This window comes from Chelonia mydas, chromosome 25 (assembly GCF_015237465.2).
Source record: "Chelonia mydas isolate rCheMyd1 chromosome 25, rCheMyd1.pri.v2, whole genome shotgun sequence".
NCBI lineage: Eukaryota > Metazoa > Chordata > Testudines > Cheloniidae > Chelonia > Chelonia mydas.
This window is the reverse complement of record NC_057858.1, coordinates 11,461,878-11,489,401: the sequence shown is the minus strand read 5'-3', so window position 1 is coordinate 11,489,401 and position 27,524 is coordinate 11,461,878. Positions and strand designations below refer to the sequence as shown.

The window sequence follows — 27,524 nt, the reverse complement described above, 5'->3', positions numbered from 1 at the left end:
AAAAGTTGTAAAGAATTTAAAGTATTAACTTTGTAATGAATGCTGTGCTGGTGAATGGTGTTAGATCAACATTTACCCCCACAGCAGGTAAAGGGAAAGAGTGCAAGCCAAGCCTCCCTTCCCCCCCAGTTGTGTGCCTCAACCTCGTCTGGAAGATGTTATATCTCTAGGGAGGAGAAGGGAGTTCAATCCCTGTAGCCCATTCTATCTTGGGCCTCTCTGGTGCGGCCAAAAGAGACCAGCTAATGCTAGTCACAGACGTGACTTCTGTGATATGGACACCTGCCCAATGGGAATTAGGCCAAGACCAAACTTAGGTCAAATCAGCCACTGAGCAGCGATCAGGCAGCAGCAAGTTTCAGGACATACCAAACTGAACCACATACAAACTGCTAATCAGGAGGTTAGAGGTTCTGTATCCTAGGCTAACCGCTCAGAGCAATTCAGTCCTTTTTAAGCATTGTTGGCACATATCGAAAGGGACAATTACTACTCAGCTCAGAGCAATAAGGGGGAAGCCTGCCTATTAACTATGGGCCCAATCACAAAGGGTCTGCAGAGCAAACAACTGCAAGTGTGCCAACAACACTGGGCCAACCGTGTTCTCATTGAACTAATCCTGCACGGTTTATGAGTAGGCACCAATATATCTAAAGTTACAACTCAAACTATAGACAGCAGACTCATTCATTCTCATAATCTTGGAGTAAGGAAGTGGAATCTTGTCAGGATGTGTCAGAGAGGTTAGCTTTAATTTAGAAAGTGGACTAATACCCATTCTGTAGCATGTGAACAGCTCATTGGGGTAAACAGTTTCAATCACATTTAAAGTAAGGCTGCTCAAATCTGAAGTTTTAATGGAGTTTGGCTGGACAGCATGACTGGGACCAAGCCACATTAGAACAGTGTTCAGATGCAGTGCTACCTGGGGTTAGGTCACTACTGGGATTTGGTCCCCACCCATGCTGCCCAGCCAGACCATCCCATATCTCTGCATGCTGCCGCAACAAGCCTTGAGCACAAAGTTTAAACTGGTGGAGACTGATCTAAAAGACAAGATGGAACAAGTGGATGAAACAAACGAGTGGGGGAGGGAAGAAAAGGTGATAAAAACCAGACCAGTTTAGCACAGTTCTAGAGCTAAAATAGACCCTTGCTAGAAGACTGAAGTGAAAGTCTGACTCCAATACAGTGCTTTGGAACTATGGCTAGTAATAGCCTGCGGCAACTGAACAAACAGCCCATGCTGGTCACATAAATTAAAATATCTTCTGGGCAGACTGCTCTGATAACTAAACAAGCTAGATAAAACTGAACAAAAACATCCACAGAGAAGCTGAAAACAGTAAACAGGACACAAGAGATTTCTACATCGAAGTGTGGGGGGGAGCGATAGCTCAGTGGTTTGAGCATTGGCCTGCTAAACCCAGGGTTGTGAGTTCAATTCTTGAGGGGGCCATTTAGGGACTGGTCCTGCTTTGAGCAGGGTGTTGGACTAGATGATCTCCTGAGGTCCCCTCCAACCCTGATATTCTGTGATTCTTTTCAGAACAAGGCCTCTTCCACAGTTGCCCTCCCTCATTAAGCTGATAGGTTAATTCAGGGAATTCTTATGAACTGAGAGGGAGGAGCTTTTAAAATAAGTTTTAATTAAGGAGAAGGCAGCCTTTCTGTTCTTCTGGAGACATTCTGGATGTAACTGGAGAACTTGGGGGGGGGGGGGGGGGGGAAGAAGGGGACAAAGTGATACACATGCCTCTACAGGGGAAAAAAACAAGAAATGCACTGCAGGAAACATTTTATTACACATTAACCTGCAGTTTACTTTTATAATGAACTGGAGCCAGCACAGCAAAGTCCCCCTGTTTGATTTCATTATGCGGTAGCTGAACCTATTCACTCTGTACTCTCAAGGTTAGAAGGTAAACCTGAAGAGCTAATCGACGGAAGGCCTAATACAGGATGAAGTATCATCCAGCTAATCTTAAAAAACACAACACAAAACACACCCCACACACACCCCTCCAAACCAAAACAAAATATGAAGAGTCCACTAGGTCAGGGCTCTACACACAGCATGCAGCGGCTGCATGCTGAACACCAGAAAAATCACAAGAGACGTCTAAAACATCTTGCAAGTGTTCCTCCTACTTCAAGATAAGCTATTGCAATTAATTCTTTTTGGCAGCAGCAGGGTCTTGGTCACTCCAGATAAACAATCATATCTTGTATGGCTATACTGAGCAGTTTGTTGTGGAAAATGCAGTGGTCTCTGAAGGGTCATTGCACGTTAAGTGTAACTTCAAGAAATGGAAAGAAAAATGAACAATGCTTGCTAATGAAACAGACCAGGTTTATCCCTGCAACATACTTTAACTACTTTGCAGGACGGTGTGTGCACAAACACCTACCAACACATAACTTCGCTCTCACTTAAAGTGCTTTAACCAAAAATCTTGAGTGATGTTTTAAACAAAACAAAAGCAAAAAACAAAAACAAAGGGTGGGCAAGTTTCATGCCCATTTTACAGAGGGAGAAACTGACTGAGACAGAGAGATAAATGACTTCTCAAGGTCATACTTATCAATAGCAGATCCAGGACTAGATCCCAGGTCTCCTGATGCACACTGGGTGCAAATGCACTGGATCATGCTGCCACCTATGTAATAGGTACCTATAATGCACGGTCCTTAGGGCACAGGCCGCTATGTGCAATGCACACTGATAATACTACATAATGTACAGGACTAGGCAGAGTTTGTTTTAATTATACAACCTCGGTTAGATCAAGTGAGCACCATGCAATTAGCCATGTGCCTCTTTTGTATAAGACTTTAGAAACACGGATTGTTCTTTCTGCTCTGACATGCGAGGGAACCCCTAACATGCCAATTTTTACAAGAGTAGAAACATTTGCTCCACCATGCCTCTGAGATGAAGCTTTCTTTCCCTGTTCCCCACTGTTGTGTGGTATTTGAGAGCCACTCTTCACCCCAGAGTTGGTTGCATTTCAAGGGGAAGCAACTCTTGCATGTATATAGTTCGTAAACCTCTTTCAAAACGTAAGACTATACACAGTGTTGTACAAAACACAGAATGCCAGCTGGAAAATACTGACCAAAGTTAACCTTTTGATTATTAGCTACAGGAATCTCATACTCACTTTTTAACATTTGCCTCCCCATTGGGGATCCTGCGGAGTTTCTTCTTTTTTAGGATTTTGACAGCTCTCCTACAGAGGGTTTCAGAGTCCAACATCTCCTTGACTTTGCCATAAGACCCTTCTCCAAGTAAGTCCCCCATTAGGTATTTGCCAATGAGCTTGGCCCTTTTGCGCCGTGGCTGGTAGATGACTTCCGTGGAGTCAATGCGATGGATGAACGTGTCCATCCCCACAGACATCAGTTCACTCTCTGCAAACATACTCAGCTCCTGCGGCTCCTGCACATCCATCCTAGATTATGTTCCTTAACCTGTTTTCCTTAAGTGCTCAAGGTTTTAATCCGGTTCTTTAATTTCCAACGCTCCCTTTTACTCCTTCTTGAAATAAAAGTTATCCAGAAGATTGTACGAACATTAATTTTAAAAAAACACTATGAGCTGCTTCCAGCCAAGGATCCTACAAATTCCAGTGCCTGGTTCCAATAACTCAATGTCTCATTAATAAAAACAAAAAAGTCTCACCAGATACTTTCTCAGTTTGGATTTGTTTTACTTTTGACCTGATCCCACCACTTGGGTTCTTTCAGGTCAACTTGCTCTCGCTTGTCCTTCAGCTGGGTCACAAATTGGTTCTTAAGTGCTAGGTCATCCTCTAGGACTTTAGAACCACAGATAACAAAAAGATGGTCAAGTCTCTTTCGTGACTTTCCATTACTAGCAGGTCATGGTTCCCAATTCCAAACTGTGAACTGCAGGGTCATTTACTCTCCCCTGATACCCTCACCTCCCAGGTAGGAACTCGGATGGTTTTCTCAGCCGTTTGGTAGCTGGAACGAAGTTTCTTGGAAGGCGTTTTCAACACCTATTCTAATTTCTTCTCTTTCCCCCCCTATGAAAGCTTGAGGCCTTCTGCGCCTATCAAAATCTCCCAGGGGCATCCTTCAACCACTTGGATTGTGCCTGACACATGATGTGTCACCACCACTGGTCTAGGTGTCAGGTAGACAACACAAATCCTACTAAAACTTCACCCAGCCTGTCCACCCCTCCTTAAAGTGTGATAGGAGGAGTGGGCTCTTTCCCCCTTACAACACCCCAAAACACACCCTTAGTGAGAGATCACTCAGGAGACGCTAATGCTGCTGAGGCCTTTCTTCCCATTTACAACCCCCACAAGCCTCCCCACAGGTGTCAATCAGGAAGGACTGATCCAGCTAATTTCTCCCCCCCCCCCCCGACTGTCACCACACAGCAGCCCCCCCACAAAAAGGGGCAAAAAATGAACTTCCCCTGTACACCCAACCCAAAAGGAGCTGACCTCCCACAGCCCCCCCAAGAGGAAGCTGGCCTTTACCCTCCCAAACGCACCCAGCCTCCCCCCTCAACAGGGGATCAGTCGGGGGGAGTGCACCGTCCCCCCCTTGCAGGACTTCCCCCCCCCGACAGGAGATCAGTTAAGGGGGGGGAGCTGGCCCTACCCTGACACAGAGGTGGGAAGGAAGCTGTGGCTACTTGTTCCCCCCCCCCCCAACGACCTCCCCTGAACAGGGGGCCCCGCTCCCCCTACCCAAGCCGGAGCTCTGCCGGGGGGCCCGATCCCCCTACACGGCCCAAGGGGACCCCCCCCCCTCAGGGGGCACCCCGCCCCCGCCTCTCCCCCCCGGCCCTGTCCCTGGTGAGAGGCCCCGGTCTCCCCGCTCTCCCCACCCCCTCCTCACTTCCGAGCGCTCCGGGCCGCCTCACCCCCGCCTCCTCCAGCCGCCGCAGCTAACGCGCCGCCGCCATTTTGTTTACCTCCCTCCCCACCCTCTAGCTCCCGTCCCGCTACCTCCCTTCCCCACTCCAGGGCCTCACGCCTCCCGAGCGACCGACGTGCCCTCCCATTGGCTACGGCCTCAGCCCCGCCTCCGCGTTCTCCTCCTCTGATTGGCCAGTAGGGGGTGGGGGGGGTCGACCAGGTTTCCTTGCTTCCGATTGGATCGTTTCATTTAGCGTTCGCTCCCCACCCCGCCTCCGGCTGCAGCGGAGGGTTTTAATAGGCTGGGAGGGGCCTTCAGTCATACCCGAAGGGTGGGGCTCGCGTGGTGGACCTGTGGGGTGGGGCAGGTGAAATGACAGAGGGCAGAGAGCAAGGGTCAGAGGGCAAAGGGCAGAGAGCAAAGGGTAGAGGGCAAAGGGGAGAAAGATTTGGGTATCACCGGGAGAGACAGGTGGGCCTAACTAGGTGGGCTGCTCTCCCCAAGGGGCTGCGTGACCGGGGAGCTGCCCTGTAGGCGGCTGGGCTGGGCTTTACTAGCTCCCCGGCCCATGGCTGCTGGCTCTCCCCATCCTGCCTCACACAGGCTTGCCCCACATCTCGCCACCTCGCGTGGTGAGCAGGGCCCAGGTGATGCTGGCGGGCAGAGGGGAGCACGTGGAAGCATTTGCGGCCTCTGAAGATGCACCCCCTCAGTTGGGAACTCAGCACCTGGCCTAGGTGCGCTGCTGGATTCCCCGCTGACCTCTCGCATAGCAGCATCCACACGTAACGCTTTCTGCCCTCTTCAGTTGGCCAGGAGGCTCTGTCCCAGCCTGGTGGACGATGACCAGGCCTGTGGTATCCCACCTACTTCCGTCTGGACTATAGCAAGGCCACGCTTGGCATGAAGCCATCCGCCCTTAGGAACTGCTGGTTAGTGCAAAACAGTGCAGCACATCTGATCAACATGGGGTACTGCAAGCACATCAGACTTGTTCTCTGCTTTCTATGCTGGCTTCTTATAGAATATAGGGTGAGCTTCAAGACGGTCCATGGTCTGGACACAGGGTAGCTAAAAGGGCCTAAAGCTCTGGAATGAAAACCGTGGTAACATCTCCGCTCCTGTGGCACAATGGAACTTTCCACAATGAGGGTAAAGCACGTCGGTGCAGGAGACAGAGCTTTCTCCGGGCCCAATCCAAGACCAGATTGTGGAACAAACTCCACCAGGAATTAATAATCATCACAAACATCACCACCTTCTGTTCCAAGGGCAAAGTGCACTTTTCTAACCTGCCTTCTTTAATATAAACCCAGAGCAGGGTGTATGTTAAAAAAAATATCAAAACCCTGGATTGCACACACAGTTGTCTCCATGAGAAAACAGCAAGAACAACTCGCACGTCAGATATTAGTCATACACTTACTGAATGACTGAAAAGTGCTCAGGTACTATGGTGATGAAGGTGGTATGAGAACCTTTATAGAATAGATAGCCTGTCTGAGGGCATTCCTGTGGACTGCGTAAGGCACTTGGATATGTGCATCCATGTAGGTGATTTGGCAGGAGCCTGGAAGGCACACCTTAATCCCCATTAAATGAAGACTGTGTCAGAAGCCAACCTCATCTTTGACACAGAGGGGACAACAGGTCCCAGCATGAAATGTAGCATCTGCACAGAACAAGATACAGAGTTACCAACTCTTGGCATTTGGGTGCTTTTACATTGGCATGACAGGGGAATCAAGCCCTTAGGATTCAGCCAATAAAATGCATTGTGCTGCTGGGATTTTTGTCCTTTATCATGTGCCTGATTTACATATGCACATGTAATTAAAATACTAGCCTGGTGCTGTAGACCGGAACCCCTCCATGGACAACCTAGGGACCCCTGCTCTTCTGACTGCTTTGCCCTGGCTGTAGATTGGTCTATGCCCTGCCAAGAGGGAGAGCCAGGCACTCTGGCTTCATGAGTTATGAAAAGGTGGGGAGGGCAAGAGCGCTGGTACTGAGTCATCTGGGGTGGAAAGGTGCCTTGTGTTGCTCGGACAACATCGCTTGCTGGCTGCTCAGGAGCAGGATGAGCTCCTCCAGTGCTCCTGGGTGAGGGACAGGCATGCTGAGGTGAGGGTTTTATACAGGCAGCAGGAGGGTGGAGGAAGATCATCTTCAGGCAGGGCAGATTTGACCCAGACCCCAGCTTTAATAATGTGACCAGCACCCGAGCCTCCATGGAGTTTATCAGTACATCCTCTAGCTACCAGGCACTCAAGTAAGAACATCTGACCAGGCAAGTACAGAGTTGGGGTGAGAGAAGGAAAAAGTTGAATGACCCTCCCCATACTCTTTCTCACACTGACAGATCCCTCTAATCCTTTTCCTTTGCCAACCCCTCTTTAACACCCTCCCTGGTGAAGAAGAATCTGACCTCCCTCCTCCCCACTCGAACAGCCAAAACCATCCTAACTCTGCCCACCCCAAGGCACCCCTGTCCCTCTCTTTACTTTGCCTGTGGCCATTGTCAGTATTACGCACAAAAATACACTCTTCTGGCAGATGTTGGATGTCTCTGCTCAGGAGCAGTTGGCATCAGCCACAGGAGTCCCAGCTAGAGGGACCGTTAGTGTGTCCCGATGTGGCAGTTTCCTTGGTCAGCACCAGTTGGTGCTTCTCAGCGTTGGTGTATTGCCTGGCCCACTTCCCTTCCCTTCCTTCCTGAGGCATTGTACTAGTTGGTCCTCAGCCCAAGCTTCCCTCCAGGGTCCAGCTCTTCCAACACCCTATAAGGGAAAAGCAGGTGAGAAGGCTGCTCCACCAACCCCACCCCTGTTAGGAATGGTTAGCGGTTTGGCACTGCCTGTTTTAAGCATGATGCAAACTCCTTCGAGTCCAACTGCATCTTCCCCAGGAACCTGTTCTGCTGAGCTGTACGTTTGGTACTAAATTTAACCTGTGTAAAACCTCAGCAATGCATGCAGGGGATCTGGTTACAGCGGCTCACTCAAGCAGGATACACTTTCCCTCCTCTCCTTTCTAATTCCTGGCCTGTCCTCTTCTTTCTGCTTTTCACCAGCTTGATCCCTCTTTTCCGCCTCTCCCTGCTTCACTTCACACCTCCACCCGTTCCCTGTACTCTGCTGTCTCTACTCTCTGCCAAATACTCCTGATGTGGCTGCTTCAGTTCTAGCTCACTCAGCCTCGTATTTTGCTCAGGGCACTGTCTTTTCACAGCGTCTAACTGGCTCCACTCCCCCTTCAGGATAATCTTGGATGGTAAATAATTAAAATATAAAAATAATAATAAGGACAACAGCGCAACACCTTCGACACAATGCCCTGCACAGATTGCATGCATGCAAGGAAGCCTTCTTCAGCATCTGAAATGCAGCCACCTTTGCGGTAGAAGGCAGCAGCTTGTGAACAGCATACTATGCTACACAACAGGAAGTGAAGTGAAGAAGAATTCTGTATCTGATTTTAAATGCAAATGGGGAAGGATTTAGGTCAGCAGAAGTTAGTTACCCAAGTTGGAAACTACCCTGGGAGACGAGAGCTCATGAATCATAATCCTACAGTTCCTAAAAGCTTCTGGTGATCTTGATTACCTTCACATGCTTGGGACCTTGGTTTTACATTTCATTCCAAACCAAGCACCTCCTAGCCCTGTACAGGAGCATTGATTCAGCACAGACAGCAGGAAGAGCGTCCCAGGTTGCATCCCCCCATACCACTTCCTACAGCACTTTCTTTAATCCGTGGAGGTCTCCTGTCTTCATACTGTCCTGGCCAGACCCTTCTCAGCATGGGAGAGCTGTAGTGATCCCAACACATGGTGTTACCTCTGTTGGCTCTGGGGGGTAGGCTAGTTTTGTTAGGAAAGTTTGAGGGTCATGGGGCAGCACAAAGGGCCAGCCAACTTGCATGATTTTTACCATGCATCACACTGTTTTGGGGTTTTTCTTAAAGCCGCCAGCTGCTGGAATTGGGTGATCTTAAGAGCCCTCAGTATCATTGTTGGGCTGGGATGATTGGCCAGGAGCAAGATGATAGCTTAGAGTGCCACTACTTTATCAAGACCTTTGACTGTAAGCTCTTCAGGGAAAGGACCACCTTTTTGCTCTGTGCCTGAACGGCTCCTATCACACTGGGGTCCTGGGCCATGGCTGGGAATGGCAATAATGTAAGACAAAAGCCCTGTGAATGGAAAACAAAGCACTTACTTCTTTATCTTTATCCTGATGTCCACAACAATGAACATCTGGATTAACCCTGGCTCAGAGACTGATGCCAAGTGATGGAAGTTATTTAGCAATCAGAAGAGACTGGTGTTGGGGGATAGGATGGCTCAAGGATGCTGATACTAGGCTACAGAGCACTTCGCCTCTTAAGTCACTACTTCAACTCCAGCCCCTATCAGCAGTGATCAAAAGCTACTATCATCTGAAGGCCGCCTTGGGAAATTCCAAGGGATTGTCTATCTCTTTGATATTGATTAGCTGCTTTTAATACAGGGGCATCAGCTCAGATGTCGTTGGGATCTCCTTAGTGATTTCCATTTGGGTCAGTATGGATCGATGTTTTTGGAGTCCAGTCTGAACAATGACTACGAAACTACATTTCACACATCTAACAGCTGCGAAATGCAGACAGAATCTGAAATGATGTTAATTTACCATCTCGAGATGTGGATTTGAAGTTATATCATTTAGAAGATACATGGATTTTGCTTTAAGATTATTTCCAGCTACCATTATTCTGATATTTTTTAGTCCCTCTGAGTGCTGCTTCACTAAGAAAGTCTCTTATTCAGCAGGATCTTCAAATGTGTGGCTTTTCTTCTTTCCATTGTAATTGACAACCTGCCATCATTGTAGGTAAAAGGGATTCTGTCGAGACAAACGCAGTTATTAGCCCTGTTACTAATAACACCTGAGCTTATTTATACAGACATTTTAAAGAATCATATTTACTTTTCATTCTGGATGCCGTTTGTTTATTATTTGTGTAATGTTCCCAGCCTCCTCACCCATTTGTCAGCCTCTCTTGCAATCTCCAACTTATCTTATCGTTAATCATGTTTATGATGTGCCGAGGGGGTCAACCAAGATCAGGACCCCAATGCATTAGGTGCTGGACAAACACAGAATAATAGATAGTCCCTGCCACAAAGCGTTTACAATCTAAATCTTCTTGTTCAGTGTTTGTACAGGCCCAGCACAAGAGATCCTAGCCCATGGCCAAGGCTCCTAGGCACTATGATAATACAAATAATAAATAATCAATATACAAAACACACACAGGGTGGGGGAATGGATAGAGCATACAAGCAGAGTGATCAGTGGGATGGCAGCAAATGCCAGGTTAGTTCCATAATTTTTAAAAATATTTCTTCCATACAGCCCCCCATGCATGGTCTGACCTTTCTGACATCTCCCACAAGGCTCCACCTCTATCACATTTAAGCCCTATTAAAGACACACTTGAGCCAGTCATGTTGACATATATAAATTGCCTATTGTTGTTCCCTTTCCCCCTAACCCCTGTCTGTTTGTCCTTAGATTGTGAGATCCTTAATGCCGGAGTGGAGCCGTCCCTTCTGGAGTGTTTAGAAAGTGCCTGGCACACCCTGGACGCAACTGTAAGTAATAGTATTAATACCTAGCTCTTAACTAGCACTTTTCATCCATTGATCTCTAAGCACTATACAAAGGAGGTCACTATCATTCTTCCCCATTGTGCAGATAATGAAACTGAGGCATAGGGAGATAAAATAACTTGCCCAGTTTCTCTCACTGCACTCAGCGTGGGCAACTAAAGAGTACAGTTCAGTTCAATTTTCTGTTCCTAGTCAGTTTCACATTTCCCCCACCCCTTCTGTACTAGCCTCATGGTGGATTCCTAGTCAGTTACAGACACATATCTATCCTGGTTCTCCTGTAGTAGCCAGGTGGTAGTGTATTTGAGTTCACAACACTAGGCGGAAGGTTTCAGTAACAAAAAGAGGGATTTAAATTTAAGCAAAAGATTCTGAAAACATTTCTGTCCCTACTGGGTTTTTGTAAAACACTACCCCCTTCCAATCTCCCTAAGCTAAATGAAGAGTGGCCCGTTCATTTGGATGCTGGCTGAGGCCTGGTTTAAGCAAAGCACTTGGGCGTGTGCTTAAAGATAAGCATTGAAGTCAGTAGGACTTATGCATCTGCTTAAGTGCTTCGGTGAACTGGAGCCTAAGTGGACAATATCCCATGAATTTGTGTGCTGGTGAAGTCAAGCTCAGGAAGAGAGAGTGTTTGTATGGGAGTTGGATGGTGTCCCAAGCCAGAAGCTGGGAATGAGCAACAGGGGATGGATCACTTGGTTCATTCCCTCTGGGACACCTGGCATTGGCCACTGTTGGACAACAGGGCTAGATGGACCTTTGATCTGACCCAGTATGGTCGTTCTTATGTTCCATATTGCTGACAGCTAACAGCATTAGAATAAGGGTAACATTTTCATAAACACCTAAGAGATATAGGGCCAGATTTTTAAAGGTATTTATGCACTTAAAGATGCAGTTGGGCACCTAGTGGGGTTTACAAAAGCATCTGCGTGCCTGACTCCCAGAGAAATCAATCTTTACAAATCTGGCCCCTTCTGCTTATATTTTAATGAGGGGATTTGCACCTAGAAAGAACATTTGTTCAAAGAGGGGTATAGAATAAATATCATCAGAGACAAATTCTTCCGTAGTGTAACTCCTTAGTGGAGTTACACCAGGGATGAATGTAGCTTATATGTTTTTCTAAGGATGTGTTGCTTATTCCACATTCTTTCCAGATGCTATCATTTGCTTCTGGTCAGTGGTTTACAAAATGCAAGAAAAAAATGTTGAAATCTTCCCTAGTTTGACATGCACAATAGTTTCATTTGACTGAGTAAAAGACTATTTTAGGCTTTTAAGAGCCAATTCTAAAATCCCATGTAGATTTCACACTGGGTTTGCTTTGGATCATATAAGCAAGATTGGCTTGTATTTACTTTTTTAAGGGATCTATGCGCTCAGATTAGATAGCTAGAAGGATATGCATAGGGATGAGTGGATGGATATGGGTAGCTAGATAGATACATAGGGTGATACAGCCTTGCCAACTTTCATTATTTTATCATGAGCCTCAGATTATTTGATATTGATCTTAAAGTCCCAGCTCTGGGAGTCATGTGGCTACATGAGAATCTCAGCTTTCATTAAAAAAAAAAAGTAGGTTTCTAGCCTTTGTGCTGGCGGAGAAAAGCTTGTAAAGGTTATAAAACCAGAAGTAAATAAAATGTACCCCAAATGTAATTAAAAAAAACCTCATGATTTTTAAGCCAATCTAATAATTTCGTTGCCTGAAGCATTTCAGAGCATGCCCTGAGTGTTGTGAGACTTAGGGGTTAGTTGGGCAGACATTACAGTGTTCAAAAGGCTCCTCCCGGGGGAAGTGACACTACTATCCATGTTATGTCGGGGAGGAAGCAAGCGCTGAGCAGGATAAGTTCAAACAGCTGCATGAATGATCTCAAAAATAGTGATAAGGTCCCTATGCAGTTACGTGCTAATTACTTACGAATCTGGAGATCTGATGAAGGAGAGGAATCTGTTGCAGTACATTAAGAAAAGTATCTTACTAAGATTCCAAAAAGAATCGGATGCTTAGATTATCAAGAACAGCATCTGCCGTGACATGGGTGAGGATTCAAAGTTGCAAGTGTTCCTAAATCCTCATGCTTCATGGTGTAATGCGGTTGCTAGTAGGGTTCAGGAAGAAATTCCTCCCCCTTATCTCACAACTGTGGAGTGGATCAAGGTCATGGCTGGGAGTCAGGAGACTTGGGTTCTCTTTGTTGACTCACTGTGTGTCCTTCAGCATGTCACTTCCCCTCTTTGCACCTCAGTTTCCCTACATGTGAAATAGGGCTAATAATACCTTTGTACCTATAACTGTTTGCATTGTGATAGCACCAGAGGATCCATCTGAGATCAGGGCCCCATTGTGCTAGGCTCTGTATAGACTCACAGTGAGAGACAGTCCCGCCCCGAGAGAGTTTGCAATCTCAAAAGACAAAAGGGAGGATTATAATCTTACATCTGGGGAATTGAGGCCCAGATCCACAAAAGGTATTTAGGCTCCCAACTTCCACTGAGCCTAAATACCTCTGTGGATCTGAGTCAGAGAGATTATGTGACTTGCCCAAGGCCACACAAAGAGTCTGTGGAAGAGCCAGAACCTGAATCCAGCTCTCCTGAGTACTAGGCCAGTCTCTCAGCCCGAGGCTAGGTTCTACTGTCTGCTGAAGCATCCAACGCTGGCTACTGCCGGAGGCTGGCTAGCAGACCCGGGTATTACCACCCGTAGTTACTGTTATCCCTAAAGCACTATAGTGGTGGGAAAACACTTTACAACCCAGTACAAGTACTTTGTGGACCCAGTCCTGTGAGGTGCTGAGTGTCCGCAACTGCCCCTGAAGTTGATAAGAAACTGAGGAGTTCAGAATCTTATGGGACCAAGGATGTGGCAGAGACTGGATGTAAGCAAGTCATGTGGCTGTGTGTTGCTGAGGTTCGGCAGCTGATTTGTAGCTTCAGATGACATAGGGCTAGATCCTCGGCTGGTGTATGTCGATGTTGTGCCTTCAGTGGAGCCGTGCTGATTTACACCTGCTGAGGATCTAGCCCAGAGTTTTTTTGTAGAGTGTGTTATAGACAATGAAATGCCTTACAGTGGCAGTCCTTACATTCCTGGCAGGTATCACGGTGGGGAGACTGGAAGTTTGTTTCCCCTCTATCTCCCGCACCTTGATCAGGGATTTCATTGAGGAGGTGCGTTTCAGTAACCCTGTTAATTTAAAGAACGAGGAGCACTTGTGGCACCTTAGAGACTAACACATTTATTTGGGCATGAGCTTTCGTGAGCTAAAACCCACTTCATCAAATAAATCGGTTCGTCTCTAAGGTGCCACAAGTCCTCCTAGTTCTTTTTGCTGATACAGACTAACACAGCGGCTATTCTGAAACCTATTAATTTAAATCGCTTGCTCTGCAGCTGCTTTGCCCACCCGATCCCCGGCATATTTACTCAGTGGGCTCTGCAATCCCCCGCAGCAATTTCATCTCCTCCAGCACATGTTATGTCAAGAATTTCCCACTGTCCCCTCGTGACTGAGGAAGGACAGGTGAACAGCAACCATTCCCCTTCTCTGCTGTTAGCCTGGAGCCCTGCTCCCTGCATTTTCCACTTTATGCATCCGATGAAGCGAGCTGTAGCTCACGAAAGCTTATGCTCAAATAAATTGGTTAGTCTCTAAGGTGCCACACGTCCTCCTATTCTTCCAGTAGGTGGCAGTGCAGGCACACGAACAGGGCACCATGCTGGTGGGCCCACATGGCCAACATTTTCAGAAGTGGCTACTGATTTGAGGGCCTGGCTTTTTGGGTGCCCAGCCTGAGATTCCCTAGGCTAGTTTTCAGAAGGTGCCAAGCAGCAAGCGCTCCCAGTGACTGCAAGCGGAGTCATGGAGGCTCACTGCTTTTGAACCCCAGGCCCTAAGTATGTATGTCTCATAGTGACCAGCCAAAAATCTGGTGGTATGGTCAGGTCATCTCTGGGTCTAGGATAAAAGTCAGCATGAGAGGCAGAAGTCACCCGACTGCCATTTAAGGGGCAGTCACCTGGAGCTGACCATAGATTCTAAGGCCAGAATAGACCATTGTGATCATCTAAGTCTGACCTAACACAGGCCATAGAACTGCCCCAAAAATATTCCTAGAGCAGGAATAAGGCCATATGGCCCTACAAACTACACGGACGAATTTCAGTCCAGATTACGGTAATAGGCAAGCCTGCCACACACTTTTGTGCCACGGTCTCTCGTCAGACCAGGTTTTTTTCTTTATCAGCTGAGGGGACGGCTGGTTGCAGCAGTTAGTGGAATATGTCCCTGGGCCTGCAGTTAGACATTTGTACATCCCAGCCTCAGTGCGCGCGCACAGCAGCCAAAATATGGGCAAATGTCATCAGTGAGTGTCACCTCCAGCACAAGATCGTGCTGCGGTAAAGAATCAGCTGCAAAAGGAGGCCTGCAGTGATGGGAGATGGACCCAGGCTCTCTGCTTGGCTGGCAACTTCCAGGCAGAGTCCCAGCTTCACAGAGGTATTACTGTTAATTCAGGAAGGAAAGGGGCCAGAGCTAAACCCCTGTGTCTTGAGGTTTTTAATGGAACCGCTAGCTCAGGGTTTGTCTACACTGGAAAGCTCCAGTGGCACAGCTGCAGTGTAGATGCTATCTACGCCAGTGGGAGAATGCCTCCTGTCAGCATAGGTAATCCACCTCCCTAAGAGGTAGTAGCTAGGTTGACGGAAAAATTCTTCTATGAAACTAGCGCTGTCTACACAGGAACTTAGGTTGGTTTAACTACATGCTCGGGAGGGTGAATTTTTCACACTCTACAGTGATGTATCTGGGTTGAACTAACTTTGTAGTGTAGGCCAGGCCCAAGTCTTACCCAAAGCAGTACCCTTGGGAAAGGAGGCAGTGTGTCAAGGGGTTAGAAGAAGAGCACCAGGACTCCTGGGTTCTACTCCCAGGCCTGTTGCTGATTTGCCACATGATTAAAGCCAAGATGGTTCCCCTCTCTGTTCCTCAGTTTCCTGATCTGTGAATGCTGGGGTAAGGATGCCTGAAACAGGGAGGATGTGAGGATTAATGACTGTCTGGATAGATTTGGAGATCCTTAGCTGACAGAGAATGCAGAGGGCCATCGTTATGAACAGAGTCATCCGCTGAACTGCCCACAGCTCCCACTTTCACAGAGCTCCCCGGCTGCTGCCTACAGGACGTCCTTGTGACGATACAAAGCCATGTGTGATTTTCTCCTGATTTGGCACCAGTTCTAAAGAGTTGGAAAGCGATCACCCCAATTCAGGTGCGTGCCGTGATTCCCCTCCCCCAAAAAAGGGGTGGGTTCCCAGAAGCAGGAATTGAAAACAATCCACAGCAAAGAAACCTGAGCAGGGAGGCAGGATTGGGGTAGCTCTCCAGTGGCTCTGGCTGCAGTTCCATAGTGCTTCTATCTGGGTTGCATCAGCTGCATTCTACTCCCTGTCTTTTCCCCTCTGCAACCTGGCAGGAAAACAAGTCTTCCTCCCACCCCCAGTGATACCATGCCAGGCCATCCCGTCTGTCCCTCCCCACAGCAGATAGTGGGGTGTCACGCTCTCAGTGGAGCCTGTGATGCAGCTGTCCCGATTGCTGGTATTCTTGCTACGGGATTTTCCCAAGTGGTGCATGCTACACACTTACAGGAAAATGTCCAGCACAAACTGCTGGAAATCCCAGAAGTGAACAGAGCTGCCTTAAAGCCATGGAGAGTGGAGGCCTCCAGTTATCCAAAGAGCAATGTCAGGACAGCACTGGAGTCTCCCATACACCATCCCTCACCATGGTGCCATTGGGCGGGATCCACTAGTTCCCACCAACAAGGGGGCCAGTGACTGAGTTGGACGCGTGGGGACTGGAATGAGACCCAGCAAACTCATGTCACACAAGGCACCAAACAGCCATCCAATGGGAACAATGTTCAGTCACCGATGACTTGGGCAGGGAAAGAAACCAGTGAACTGTCCCCATGCCATGCGCTGTCCATTCCCCCTCCATCTGTTTGATTGGCAATGCATATCGCAGAACAGCAGCAAAGCCATTTCCAGTAGGGGATGGTTAGCCCAGGGTAGGACCCCGCAGTCTCTCGTGGTCTAAGAAGTGATGGTCTCTCTTCCACTGTCTGTGGAATGGACAGTGACCAATCTCCTTGAAAGTACCTCTGCTGGGGGATGGCCGCAGATGGAGTTCTCCCACGAGATTTTGAAACCCTTTGATGAAAGCTTTACACAGCTTTTATTATACATGGCTGGAAAGGAACTTGCTGGACCGGTTTGGCGTTACCTTCCCGCATCTCACACTGTGCAGGGGGAGATCTCCCTCCCCCAGCCCAGGTATCGAAGAGCAGCTGAAGTCTCTCTCACACAGTGCAGTGCAATCTGAGAAAGCAGCCAGGTCTCTGTGGATGCCTCTGAGCAGGATTCTCCTCACTCACCTTCCTGAAACAAGAACCCAGCCTAACTGCAGGTCTGCATTGGGGCCACCCCTTGCTATCTCTCTGCAGATGCCTCATTCTCACAGCCAGGAGGAGGGTAGGGGCGGAGCAAAGCCAGCTGGGCCTACCGCTCCTCAGCCAGATGGAAAGTCAGGGGATTTCCAGGCTATGGAAAAAACAGGAACTGGCTTTGTGTGACAGAGGTCGGGCCTCACCCTGACACAGCAGGTCTAAGGGCCTGACCTTGCAAGCGAACGATTCACCGGAGTAAGGACTGCAGGATCGGGACTACACAGGACAAGTATCCTTACCTCCCTGATAGCGGCCATGACCCCTGAAGGTGCTGCTGAAGCCAGTCACATGTTAAGCCTACCCCCATGCAAGAGGCCTTTGTCTATTTCACAGGTTTCCCTCCCCTCTGCATGACACAAGCAGAGGAATTAGAGCTGGAAGATACTCTTTGATCCCATCTGAGCCCATTTCTTCTTGGCCAGCACATGATGGTCCCTTACAGCACATTCCCCAATGCTTGGCCCCGGTCTAGTTTCAGGTGTTGCAAGCAACGGAGCTCCTTCCATCACGCCCATGTGGAAGATTTCATCACCATCCACTGGCTCTTCCGGTAAGGAAGCGTCTCCCAATATTCATTGTAAATCAGCTATGCCTCCATTTCACTCCAGTGCTCCTCCTGTTGGTTTGTTTCTCTGAGCCTCTCTCTATAGATCTGACAAAGAGCTGCCAAGTCATGCAGAGAGGATAATTGCCTTCCTCAGGAGTTTTCCCCAGATTTCCTAGAATCACAGTTTCATGTCAGGCCATTTCACATCCAGAGATTTTGAGTTTTCATGAAATAGCCCATCTCGAGAACTGGTCTTTGCCTGAGGCACAGGGTACCTTCTCTTGAGCCAAAGAGAAAGGGAGTTTTCCCTGGCTGCTCCCCACTCCCGTTACCCCAGTGGGAGCAGACCTAGGCACAGAACAGAACATAAAATACAGCAGATCTCTTGAAAGCAAAACCAAAAAGCCACTGAGCAGTGAATTTCTAGCATGTAGGACTTGTCAGACAGGATCAAACCCCAGGTCCATCTAGTCCAATAGCCTGTCTCTGACAGATGCTACAGAGAAAGGAAAGGGTAAAAATCCCACAGTAGACAGATGAACAATAATCTACCCTCCTTATTGGTCTCATACTGATCTCTGAAAAGGCGAGGCTGAAACACCTTCTGGACTCCAGTGCCTTTCTGTCCTAACCCACTCACTGATTTACATGTCCAACCCTCGGGGAATGATGTCCCTGCTGCCAATGGTGCTCATTAACATCCCTGAAAGGAGCACCTCCTAATCTGCCCATTCAGATTAACAGGGACAGTTGGGGGAGAGGTTTTAATTTCATCCCTGCCTGAAGACTCCCTCCACCCTTCATCGCAGGAGGAGAAATAGATGGTTGCAGAGACATAGATGAGCAAGGAAGCACAAAGGGGCTAGGGCTGTAGAGAAAGGAAGTCAGTGCCCAAGAACTTGGCTAGGTGTTCAGTGCTGGGGAAGCGAACCAGCTGGGGGGCCTGAATTCCTGAAAGACTTTTTAGTGGGGCTATGCCAATGCAACCATAGGTTAAAGGGTGGGTACAGTGAGAAAGCGGTGGGAGTCAGGGGAGAAGGCGGGGGGAGGCTGTAACATGCGCCCTCCCCACAAGGGAGAAGATGAACATCTAGTGATCCGCCTTGCAATGCAGATGAAATGACTATTCAATGGAATGTGGAGTTCCTCACAGCTGCTGGGATCCGGAACATATCTCTGATCCTCCCAGCAACAGAGGAGAGGCCGGTGAGGTGGCCTGGGCTTGAGTTTTCTTCTTGTGATGGATGGCTGCAAATGTGTAGATGCATGAAACAAGTCCATCAGATCTCCTGTGCAGGTGAAGGGGGGGACTGTGGGAGGAGGGATCCCGGATTCTTCCACTCCTCATGGCGGAGACTGCACGGATTTTACCTTTCAGTCTAACTCTTCAACCACTGCAGTTTCTTATTCATTATTATTCGCACGGCAGTAACACCTAGAGGCCACAACCAGGGATCAGGCCCCGGGGATCAGCACGAGGTGCAGCACATACACACATAATAAAGGATGGCCTCTGCCCAAAGGGCCTCACAATCAAGTATAAGATGAGACATCAGACCAATACAGCAAATAGCCGGGGAAAACCCAAGGTAACAGTGAGGTGATTATGTTGAATGTCGTAAGTCGTAGTCACAGCAGACCGGCTGCCTAGGGATTGTCAATTATAGGAGGAGACCGTTTAATTGCAGAACAGACTCTAATATTTATGCTTCCAGTATATGTATTTATTCATCTCTATATTACATTAAACAAAATAGCTCTGGGACTCTTTAAACTCTTAAAAATACATCTTGAAACAAACAGACTCCAGCAATCATTCCCAAGGGACACAGATGGCATTCTTAAAGCAGAAGCAGGCAGCGTATTCACTGCCTGTCCTAGCTACCAGTGGGGAGAGATCTGCAGTCTAGCAAGGATGCACATACTGTAACACATTTCCAAGGTGTTCATATATCCCAGCACTAGCACTGGCTGTGGCATAAGGACCAGAAAAGAATCACACATTAAAGGGATATGGTTTAACAGTCAACGCCCCCATGTTTGGTCCTGGAAAGAAAAGATTTTACAAAGCCAGCAGCTGCCTTGAAATTGTTTTGTTGAAATCACATACAAATGAACTAAGTTACTGGCTATAAACGTTCACCATCAGCGTTAGAATCCCTAACACAACAAGCTCTGTGCCTGGGTCTGAAAGTGAAAGTGCCCGGAAGATACCAACCTACTGAGCCTTTCATAAATACACATAGAAACAGAAAGGGAAAGTCACCATCTGGATTACTTCTTGCTCTTTGCTCAGGACAGCTGTTGGTGCAAAATAAAAGAAAAGGAGTACTTGTGGCACCTTAGAGACTAACCAATTTATTTGAGCATTAGTATCTAAGGTGCCACAAGTACTCCTTTACTTTTTGCGAATACAGACTAACACGGCTGTTACTCTGAAACCGGTGAAAAATAAGTGAATCATACTAGACATTATTAGAAAGAGATAGGTAAATGAATCTTCTCTTGACACTGATAGTTGAAAGGGAGGAGTGTAAGGTCCAATTCCTAAACTGATCCCAGCGGGAGAAGGCGGAGAGGTAGGTTGGGAGTGCTAGGACCATTTTGCAACTTCATGCTCAGCTTCTGAGTGTTTCACTTACTGTTTTTCAACATCCAATTAAAATATGAACTCGTCAGTTTCAAAGCCTTTTCCCAGTGGGGATCTAGACTCATGTGTCTTGTCACAAGCAGTATAGCCAGAATAACTTCCCCAGTGTGGAGAGCTGCAATGGGACAGTGTCGGGGCAGCGAATTCTGCAACAACTGGCTACCTTATGCAGGACTCTAGCCAGCTATTATCTGCCGTACACTTTAACTAGCACTGAAAAGCTGGCCATTCTTGGGGGTGGTCATATCAAGACAGGGGTGGGGGCATACTGGCAAGGGATGGTGTGTGGGGGAAGATTGCACAGTTGCTGACCTGGCTGTGCTGCTGCAGGTGAATTGATCCCTCTGGCCCTGTCTCTCAATCTGGGCAGGCAGGAATGGTGAATGCTCTGCAGGTGGCATGCTCTGCTTCTGGAATAGGAGAGAGAGCTTTGTGTCACTCAGCTATGCTGGTGAGGGAGCATAGCTTATAGGCTCCCACACACTTCCCTGGGCTGGTGGGAGAATGGACTTGGAGTTAAAACAAGGGCTGTATGGAGGAGGTAGAGGCTGATGTAGTGCAGGAGAGGCAAGGAAGTTGAAAGGTTCCGTTATGTTTTGTTGTTCTTAACTCTGGATAAAATCCAGCTCGACAAAATCTGGGCGCATAACCCCCGAAGATATGGAATGGAAACAGATGTCAAGGAAATTGCACATATAGACAACTGAGCATGTTTAATTAAATGCACACTCAGGACTCCCAGGCAGGATGATGAGTGGGAGGCAGGCTGGCTTCCTCAAAGGCTGTTATGATAAAAAATCCTTTTGTTCTCTTTACCTCCTTTGAAGTTAATTTCTTTTGATGGCCATAGAGTGGCTCTTAGATGGCATTTGGTGGTGGCTGAGCAGAACTCTACAGTGGGGATGTTATTCCTGCTGGGGTTCCCACTTAAACTGATCCTGTTCAGTACCCCTCCTGGTTTAGCATCTCCCATGTGTGGGTTTGAGAATTTCAGTAGGGCTTCCGGTATAGTTTTTAGAGTCCTTGAACCTGTTCGGAGGAATTCCTGGTGTCCCAGCTGCTTAACATATGAGCTGATAGGGCCATGGTCCAGAAAATCCTAAAGCTTTATATAGAATCCCTTCAATCATTGTTATGACTTTGGGGAGGGGACCTGTAAGTCTGTGACCCCAGGCTCTAGCAAGCTGGGCCCCATTTTAGCTGCTGATGTTGGGGTTTCAAAATTGTGGGGTTCAGTGATCGGCTATCCCTGTTAGTAGGTGTGATGGCTATTACTGAGGCTCTCCAGAGCTAAAAGCATGACCTGCTACCACTTGAACTAAAGAGCCAAGCTCCTTAGGTGGCTCCGAAACAGACTCAAATCCTGTATTGGACACAGAGGGGGACCTGCAAGACACACTCATGGGTGAGTTCCACAGGGAAACACTGCCAAAGGATGAGCCCGTCTACTTAGGCCCTCACTATGGTGGGTGAAGCATGGGCACGGCGAGACTAGCCCCTGGCCCGGCCCTTCTGCCTGAGGCCCCCCCTTCCAGTAGCCCCTCCCCCCCAGCCCTGGGCCACCCAAGAGCCTCCAGCCCTGGAGTGGAGGCAGTGCAGCCCCAGTGCCAAGGGCCCCCCAGCGCTGGGCAGCACCAGCCACCCCAAGTCCCGGTAATAGGATAGCCGCCCTTGCCCCAGCTCCACCCAGCAGGCTTCACAGAAGAGGAGGCAGCCTGCCTGGGCTGGGGCAACTAGTAGCAAGAGGGGACCTTGGGGCAGAACATGGGCGGAGCTACGTGGGGCTGTTTGGGGAGGCACCACCCATGCTCGGTGTCCTCATAGCCTCACACCCCATCTCCTGTATTGGATTTTTTACTGGCTGTGGCCGGTGAACACTGGGCAAGAACAGGCTACGAGCAGAGGGGAAAGGAGGGCTTTCCACATCAGACAAAAGTAGCATGAACGTGGCAACCAGCACATGTTGGCACTGCCAGGCATGAAAGCCTTTTCATTCCCCACAACAGCAAGTAAACCAACACCTGACCCCACAACAAACAGAGGCTCCTTGTTTTACACTGTCTGGGAACCCTCCTGTTTTATTCATGCTCGCAGCCGTTCTTCTCACTAGCCTGTCATACTGGACGTTGATATGGTAAAGGCAAAGTGGATGGCAGTGCTTCTGGGCTGTTGGTAGTTTCTATCTGAGGAGATGGAGCAAAAGTGGGATATCTGCATTGTTGGCTTGGATTAGAACAGTTAATGCCAACATAAAAATAGCCCCCTGTGGAATGCACTTTTTGCACGAGCCCATCAGGGTTTATTTTTGTCTAGGTGTCCAGGGAATTAAAAGTGGCAAAGATCCAACACAAGGGACAGGAAGAAAACCAAAAAGAGACCATTGGAAAGGTAGCTGGGTTCGTTTCCAGAACAGAGAGTTTCTTTCACTTCTGTTCAATGATTCAGCATTTCTGTTGTCAATTCACAGAATGAGAACACTGGGTCTGGGTGGGACTGAAGCAACCGTAGCTTTGCCGCTGTGACGTTCCTGGAAATCCGGTCCAGTTCTAACAGTGCTTATCTAGCCCTTTCCAGCCTTACCCTGCTCCTCTGTGAGGTAGGTTAGTGCCAGCTCCGTTTTGCGAGTTGGAAAACCGAGGGACGCTGGATGCATCCGCACAGCGAGTGACAGTCCGCAGCGCTGAGTCTCACAGCCCAGTCAACAGACTCGGGCTCACGTGATGGGCACAGAAATTGCAGTGCAGCTGTTTGGCTTGCTGGAGCTTGGGCCCTGAAGTCCTCCTGGCTCCCTAGCTTCAGAGCCCAAACTCGAATGTCTCCACCGCTCTGTGGCGCCGCAGTGCAAGTCCCTGAACTGAGGCTCTGCAGCTGGCTGCGTAGATGCACCCAAGACAAGCAAAGTGCCTGAGGTGTCAGAGCTAGGAATAGAACCCTTACCCAGCAGTCCTGTCTCATCTCCTTTGTTCTTACCCACACCACAGTGTCAGGGAGAAAAGAGCAAGAGATGTTCTCCCACTATTCCTACAGCCCCGGTAGCAATCTGCAATGTCAGCCCCAAATATCACAGCTGACACTTGTGGTACTGCAGCAGGAAGGACAGCGAAGGGGGTGGCAGTAGGGGCAAGGGGTTGGGGATGGCAGCAGAAGGTGGGGTTGGGCAAGGGGTGGCAGTAAGCAGCAGAGGGCAAGGGGGGTGGTAGATAGCGGGGGCAGTGGGTGGCAGCAGGAGGTGGTGGTAGGTACTGGGGGCAGTAGGGGCAGGGGGTGGCGGCAGGGTGCAGCAGGCAGTGGTGGTAGATAGCAAGGGGTGGGGGTAGGGGTGGTGGTAGGTTATAGAGGCAGGGAGCGGAGGTGGGGACAGGCAGTAGGGGTGGGGGTAGGTAGCAGGGTGGCAGTAAGGGCAGGGAGGCAGTAGGTGGCAGGATACAGGAGTTGGTGGTGGTGATAGGTAGCGGGGGAGCAGCGGCAGGAGGCGGGGTGGGGTCAGAAGGTGGTGGTAGGTAGCAGGGTGGGGGAAGAGGGTGGCAGCAGGAGGCGGGGTGGGGGGCAGTAGATAGTGGGGGTGGGGTCAGGAGGTGGTGGTAGGTAGTGGGGGGGTCACTAGGAGCAGGAGGTGGGGTGGGGGCAGTAGGTAGCGGGGGTGGGGGAAGGGGGGAGCAGGAGGCGGGGTGGGGTCAGGAGGTGGTGGTAGGGGAAGGGGGCAGCAGCAGGAGGCGGGTGGGGGCACAGTAGGTACCGGAGGGGCAGGAGGGGGGGGCGGGGAGGGGGACAGGCGGGGGCGGTGGGTAGCGGGGTAGGGGGCAGGGGTAGGTAGCGGGGGGGCAGGAGGGGAGTGGTGGGCAGTAGGTGGCGGGGGCGGTGGGTAGCGGGGCGACGGGCGGTAGGTAGTGGGGTAGGGGGCAGGGGGTAGGTAGTGGGGGCAGTAGGTAGCAGGGGGCGGTAGGTAGCGGGGTAGGGGGCGGGGGGCAGGAGGAGGCAGTAGGTAGCAGGGGGGCAGGAAGGGGGGGCGGGGAGGGGGACAGGCGGGGGCAGTGGGTAGCAGGGCGGGGGTCGGTAGGTAGCGGGGGGGAGGGGGTAGCGGGGCAGTGGGCGGTAGGTAGCGGGGGGGCAGGAGGGAGGCAGTGGGTAGCGGGGCGGCGGGCGGTAGGTAGCGGGGGGGCAGGAGGGAGGCAGTGGGTAGCGGGGCGGCGGGCGGTAGGTAGCGGGGTAGGCAGCAGGGGTAGGTAGCGGGGGCAGGAGGGGAGTGGTGGGCAGTAGGTGGCAGTGGGTAGCGGGGCGGTAGGTAGCGGGGGGGCAGGAGGGGGGCAGTGGGTAGTGGGGCAGGGGGCGGTGGGTAGCGGGGACAGGCGGGGGACGGTGGGTAGCGGAGGGGCAGGAGGGGGGTGGTGGGTAGCGAGGGGGCAGTGGGTAACGGGGCGGCGGGCGGTAGGTAGCGGGGTAATGGGCGGGGATAGGTAGTGGGGGCAGTGGGTAGCGGGGCGGCGGGCGGTAGGTAGCGGGGCAGGAGGGGAGTGGTGGGCAGTAGGTGGTGGTGGGTAGCGGGGCGGTAGGTAGCGGGGGCCAGGAGGGGGGCAGTGGGTAGCGGGGCGGGGGGTGGTGGGTAGCAGGGTAGGGAGCAGGGGTAGGTAGTGGGGGCAGGAGGGGGGCAGTGGGTAGCGGGGTAGGGGGCGAGGGTAGGTAGTGGGGGCAGGCGGGGGGCAGTGGGTAGCGGGGCGGCGGGCGGTAGGTAGCGGGGCAGGAGGGGAGTGGTGGGCAGTAGGTGGCGGTGGGTAGCGGGGCGGTAGGTAGTGGGGGCAGGAGGGGGGCAGTGGGTAGCGGGGCGGGGGGGTGGTGGGTAGCGGGGTAGGGAGCAGGGGTAGGTAGTGGGGGCAGGAGGGGGGCAGTGGGTAGCGGGGTAGGGGGCGAGGGTAGGTAGTGGGGGCAGGAGGGGGGTAGGGGGTAGATAGTGGGGCCAGGAGGGGGGCAGTGGGTAGCGGGGTAGGGGGCGAGGGTAGGTAGTGGGTAGCGGGGTGGGGGGCGAGGGTAGGTAGTGGGGGCAGGAGGGCGGCGGGGGTAGATAGTGGGGGCAGGCGGGGGGCAGTGGGTAGCGGGGTAGGGAGCAGGGGTAGGTAGCGGGGGCAGGAGGGGGGCGGTGGGTAGCGGGGTAGGGGGCGAGGGTAGGTAGTGGGGGCAGGCGGGGGGCGGTGGGTAGCGGGGTAGGGGGCGAGGGTAGGTAGTGGGGGCAGGCGGGGGGCAGTGGGTAGCGGGGCGGGGGGTGGTGGGTAGCGGGGTAGGGGTAGGTAGTGGGGGCAGGCGGGGGGCGGTCGGTAGCGGGATAGGGGGCGGCGGGCGGTGGGGGCAGGAGGGGGGCAGTGGGTAGCGGGGTAGGGGGCGAGGGTAGGTAGTGGGGGCAGGCGGGGGGCGGTGGGTAGCGGGGTAGGGGGCGAGGGTAGGTAGTGGGGGCAGGCGGGGGGCGGTGGGTAGCGGGATAGGGGGTGGGGGTAGGTAGTGGGGGCAGGCGGGGGGCGGTGGGTAGCGGGATAGGGGGCGGCGGGCGGTGGGGGCAGGAGGGGGGCAGTGGGTAGCGGGGTAGGGGTAGATAGTGGGGGCGGGCGGGGGGCGGTGGGTAGCGGGGCGGTAGGTAGTGGGGGCAGGAGGGGGGCAGTGGGTAGCGGGGTAGGGGGCGAGGGTAGGTAGTGGGGGCAGGAGGGCGGCGGGGGTAGATAGTGGGGGCAGGCGGGGGGCGGTGGGTAGCGGGGTAGGGGGCGAGGGTAGGTAGTGGGGGCAGCGGGGTAGGGGGCGGCAGGCGGCGGCGGCGCTGCTCTCCTCTCCCTGTCTCCCCCGCCCGCTCCCGTTGCCCCGGGTCCCGCCCCGCCTCCCGCTTCCGGTCTGGCGGGCCGGAAGTTCGTGTACGCAAAACGCCCCCAAGATGGCGGCTGCGAACCCGGAAGTGAGGAGCCGCCTCTAGGAGGGAGTCTGAACCCCGACGCCCCCGGGGACCAGGTGAGGGCCGCTCGCTACCCCCCCGGGACCCCCACGTGCGGAGAGATCCGCCGGGCTGGGACCGGGGAGCCCCCGGGTCCGGGTCTCTGGGGAGTTGTGGGCGGGGGGCCTTTGCTTCCCCTCCCCCCGGGTCTCTGGGGAGTTGTGGGGGGGGAGCCCTTTGCTTCCCCTCCCCCCGGGTCCGGGTCTCTGGGGAGTTGTGGGGGGGGGGAGCCCTTTGCTTCCCCTCCCCCCGGGTCCGGGTCTCTGGGGAGTTGTGGGGGGGGGGAGCCCTTTGCTTCCCCTCTCTCCGGGTCTCTGGGGAGTTGTGGGGGGGGGGAGCCCTTTGCTTCCCCTCCCCCCGGGTCTCTGGGGAGTTGTGGGGGGGGGAGGAGTCCTTTGCTTCCCCTCCCCCCGGGTCCGGGTCTCTGGGGAGTTGTGGGGGGGGGGGGGGAGTCCTTTGCTTCTCCTCCCCCCGGGTCCGGGTTTCTGGGGAGCTGTGGGGGGGAGCCCTTTGCTGCCCTTCTCCGGCAAGAGAGGGTCTCCATGGAGGGGCAGGTCTCTGATTCCCTCCCCTGGGTCAGGTTCCTGGGGAGCCACGGGGACGGGGTATGTCTCTCTGCTTCTACTCCCCCTTCTCTCATGTCAGGGTCTCTCAGCATTTCTGGGGAACATGTGGGGGGAGGGCTTCCTCCTCTCTTCCCTCCCTGGGGAGGGGGTCAGGGGAGCTAAGTTAGGGCCAGGTTTCTCCTCTTCTTCCCCCTCAGGTCAGGGTCTCTGGGGAGCTCTGCTATTCCTCTCCCCATGGTCAGTTCTTGGCGGGAGAGTTGTGTCCTGCACCTCCTTCCCTGTCCATCACCTCATTTCCTTCTCTTTTCTGGAAGGGAGGGGATAGTGCTTCAGGTTTTCTCAGTTCCTCCAAGGAAGCTATTCCTCCTCAAGTTATCTTTATTAGTCAGAGTTTTAACAGCCCTGAAGGTGTAGCAGTTTGAGTCATTTCCTGAAGCACAGTCCAAGCAATGCAACTACCTACTTGGGCCGAAAGTTTGGTTTACCCATTCTAGTCATGATGCCTAGAGTTAGGGTGGTTAATCTGGATTGATATTTAGTCTGACCCATCCCCAGGTACTGTAGAAGATAATCCTACCTATACATAACCCCTTTTATCCGAAACCCATTTACAAGAATCACCTTGCTCATCATTAAAATGCAATCACTTCTGGGGTGCAGTGGGAGAACTCTTAAAGAGTGTAAAATAATACCACATGATAACTTGGGAC

The 27,524-nt window shown here is 51.4% G+C and overlaps 2 protein-coding genes and 2 long non-coding RNA genes across 22 annotated transcripts in view; 2 read left to right on the top strand and 2 right to left on the bottom strand.

The window, feature by feature from the left end:
• STK11 (serine/threonine kinase 11) overlaps positions 1 to 4,751 on the bottom strand; it is a 73,842-nt gene extending 69,091 nt beyond the window's left edge. The window contains exon 1 of one of the 6 annotated variants that reach the window (XR_005223319.2): positions 3,165 to 4,694. Coding sequence is in view for 5 of the 6 variants with exons in the window: in XM_037885433.2 (XP_037741361.1) it covers positions 3,165 to 3,454 (290 nt within the window). In the remaining variant the exon portion in view is untranslated. Of the gene's footprint in view, positions 1 to 3,164 lie in introns of all 6 variants that reach the window. The other 5 variants (XM_037885433.2, XM_043535766.1, XM_043535767.1 and 2 more) reach the window with 5 other exon arrangements.
• A 562-nt stretch (positions 4,752 to 5,313) lies between these two features.
• Positions 5,314 to 19,850, top strand: LOC122463807. Its single transcript, XR_006287423.1, has 3 exons — positions 5,314 to 7,026; positions 10,461 to 10,540; positions 15,569 to 19,850. It is a non-coding gene; the product is annotated as an uncharacterized LOC122463807 (long non-coding RNA).
• LOC119564479 lies at positions 7,417 to 23,805 on the bottom strand. The gene is made up of 3 exons (XR_005223377.2): positions 22,864 to 23,805; positions 20,596 to 20,693; positions 7,417 to 9,788 (listed from the first exon to the last, which is right to left on the bottom strand). It is a non-coding gene; the product is annotated as an uncharacterized LOC119564479 (long non-coding RNA).
• A 2,252-nt stretch (positions 23,806 to 26,057) lies between these two features.
• SBNO2 (strawberry notch homolog 2) overlaps positions 26,058 to 27,524 on the top strand; it is a 107,539-nt gene continuing 106,072 nt past the window's right edge. For 3 of the 14 annotated variants that reach the window (XM_037885690.2, XM_043535761.1, XM_037885689.2), the window contains exon 1: positions 26,153 to 26,265. The gene's annotated coding sequence lies outside the window, so the exon portion shown is untranslated. Of the gene's footprint in view, positions 26,266 to 27,524 lie in introns of all 14 variants that reach the window. The other 11 variants (XM_043535756.1, XM_027834232.3, XM_037885687.2 and 8 more) reach the window with 8 other exon arrangements.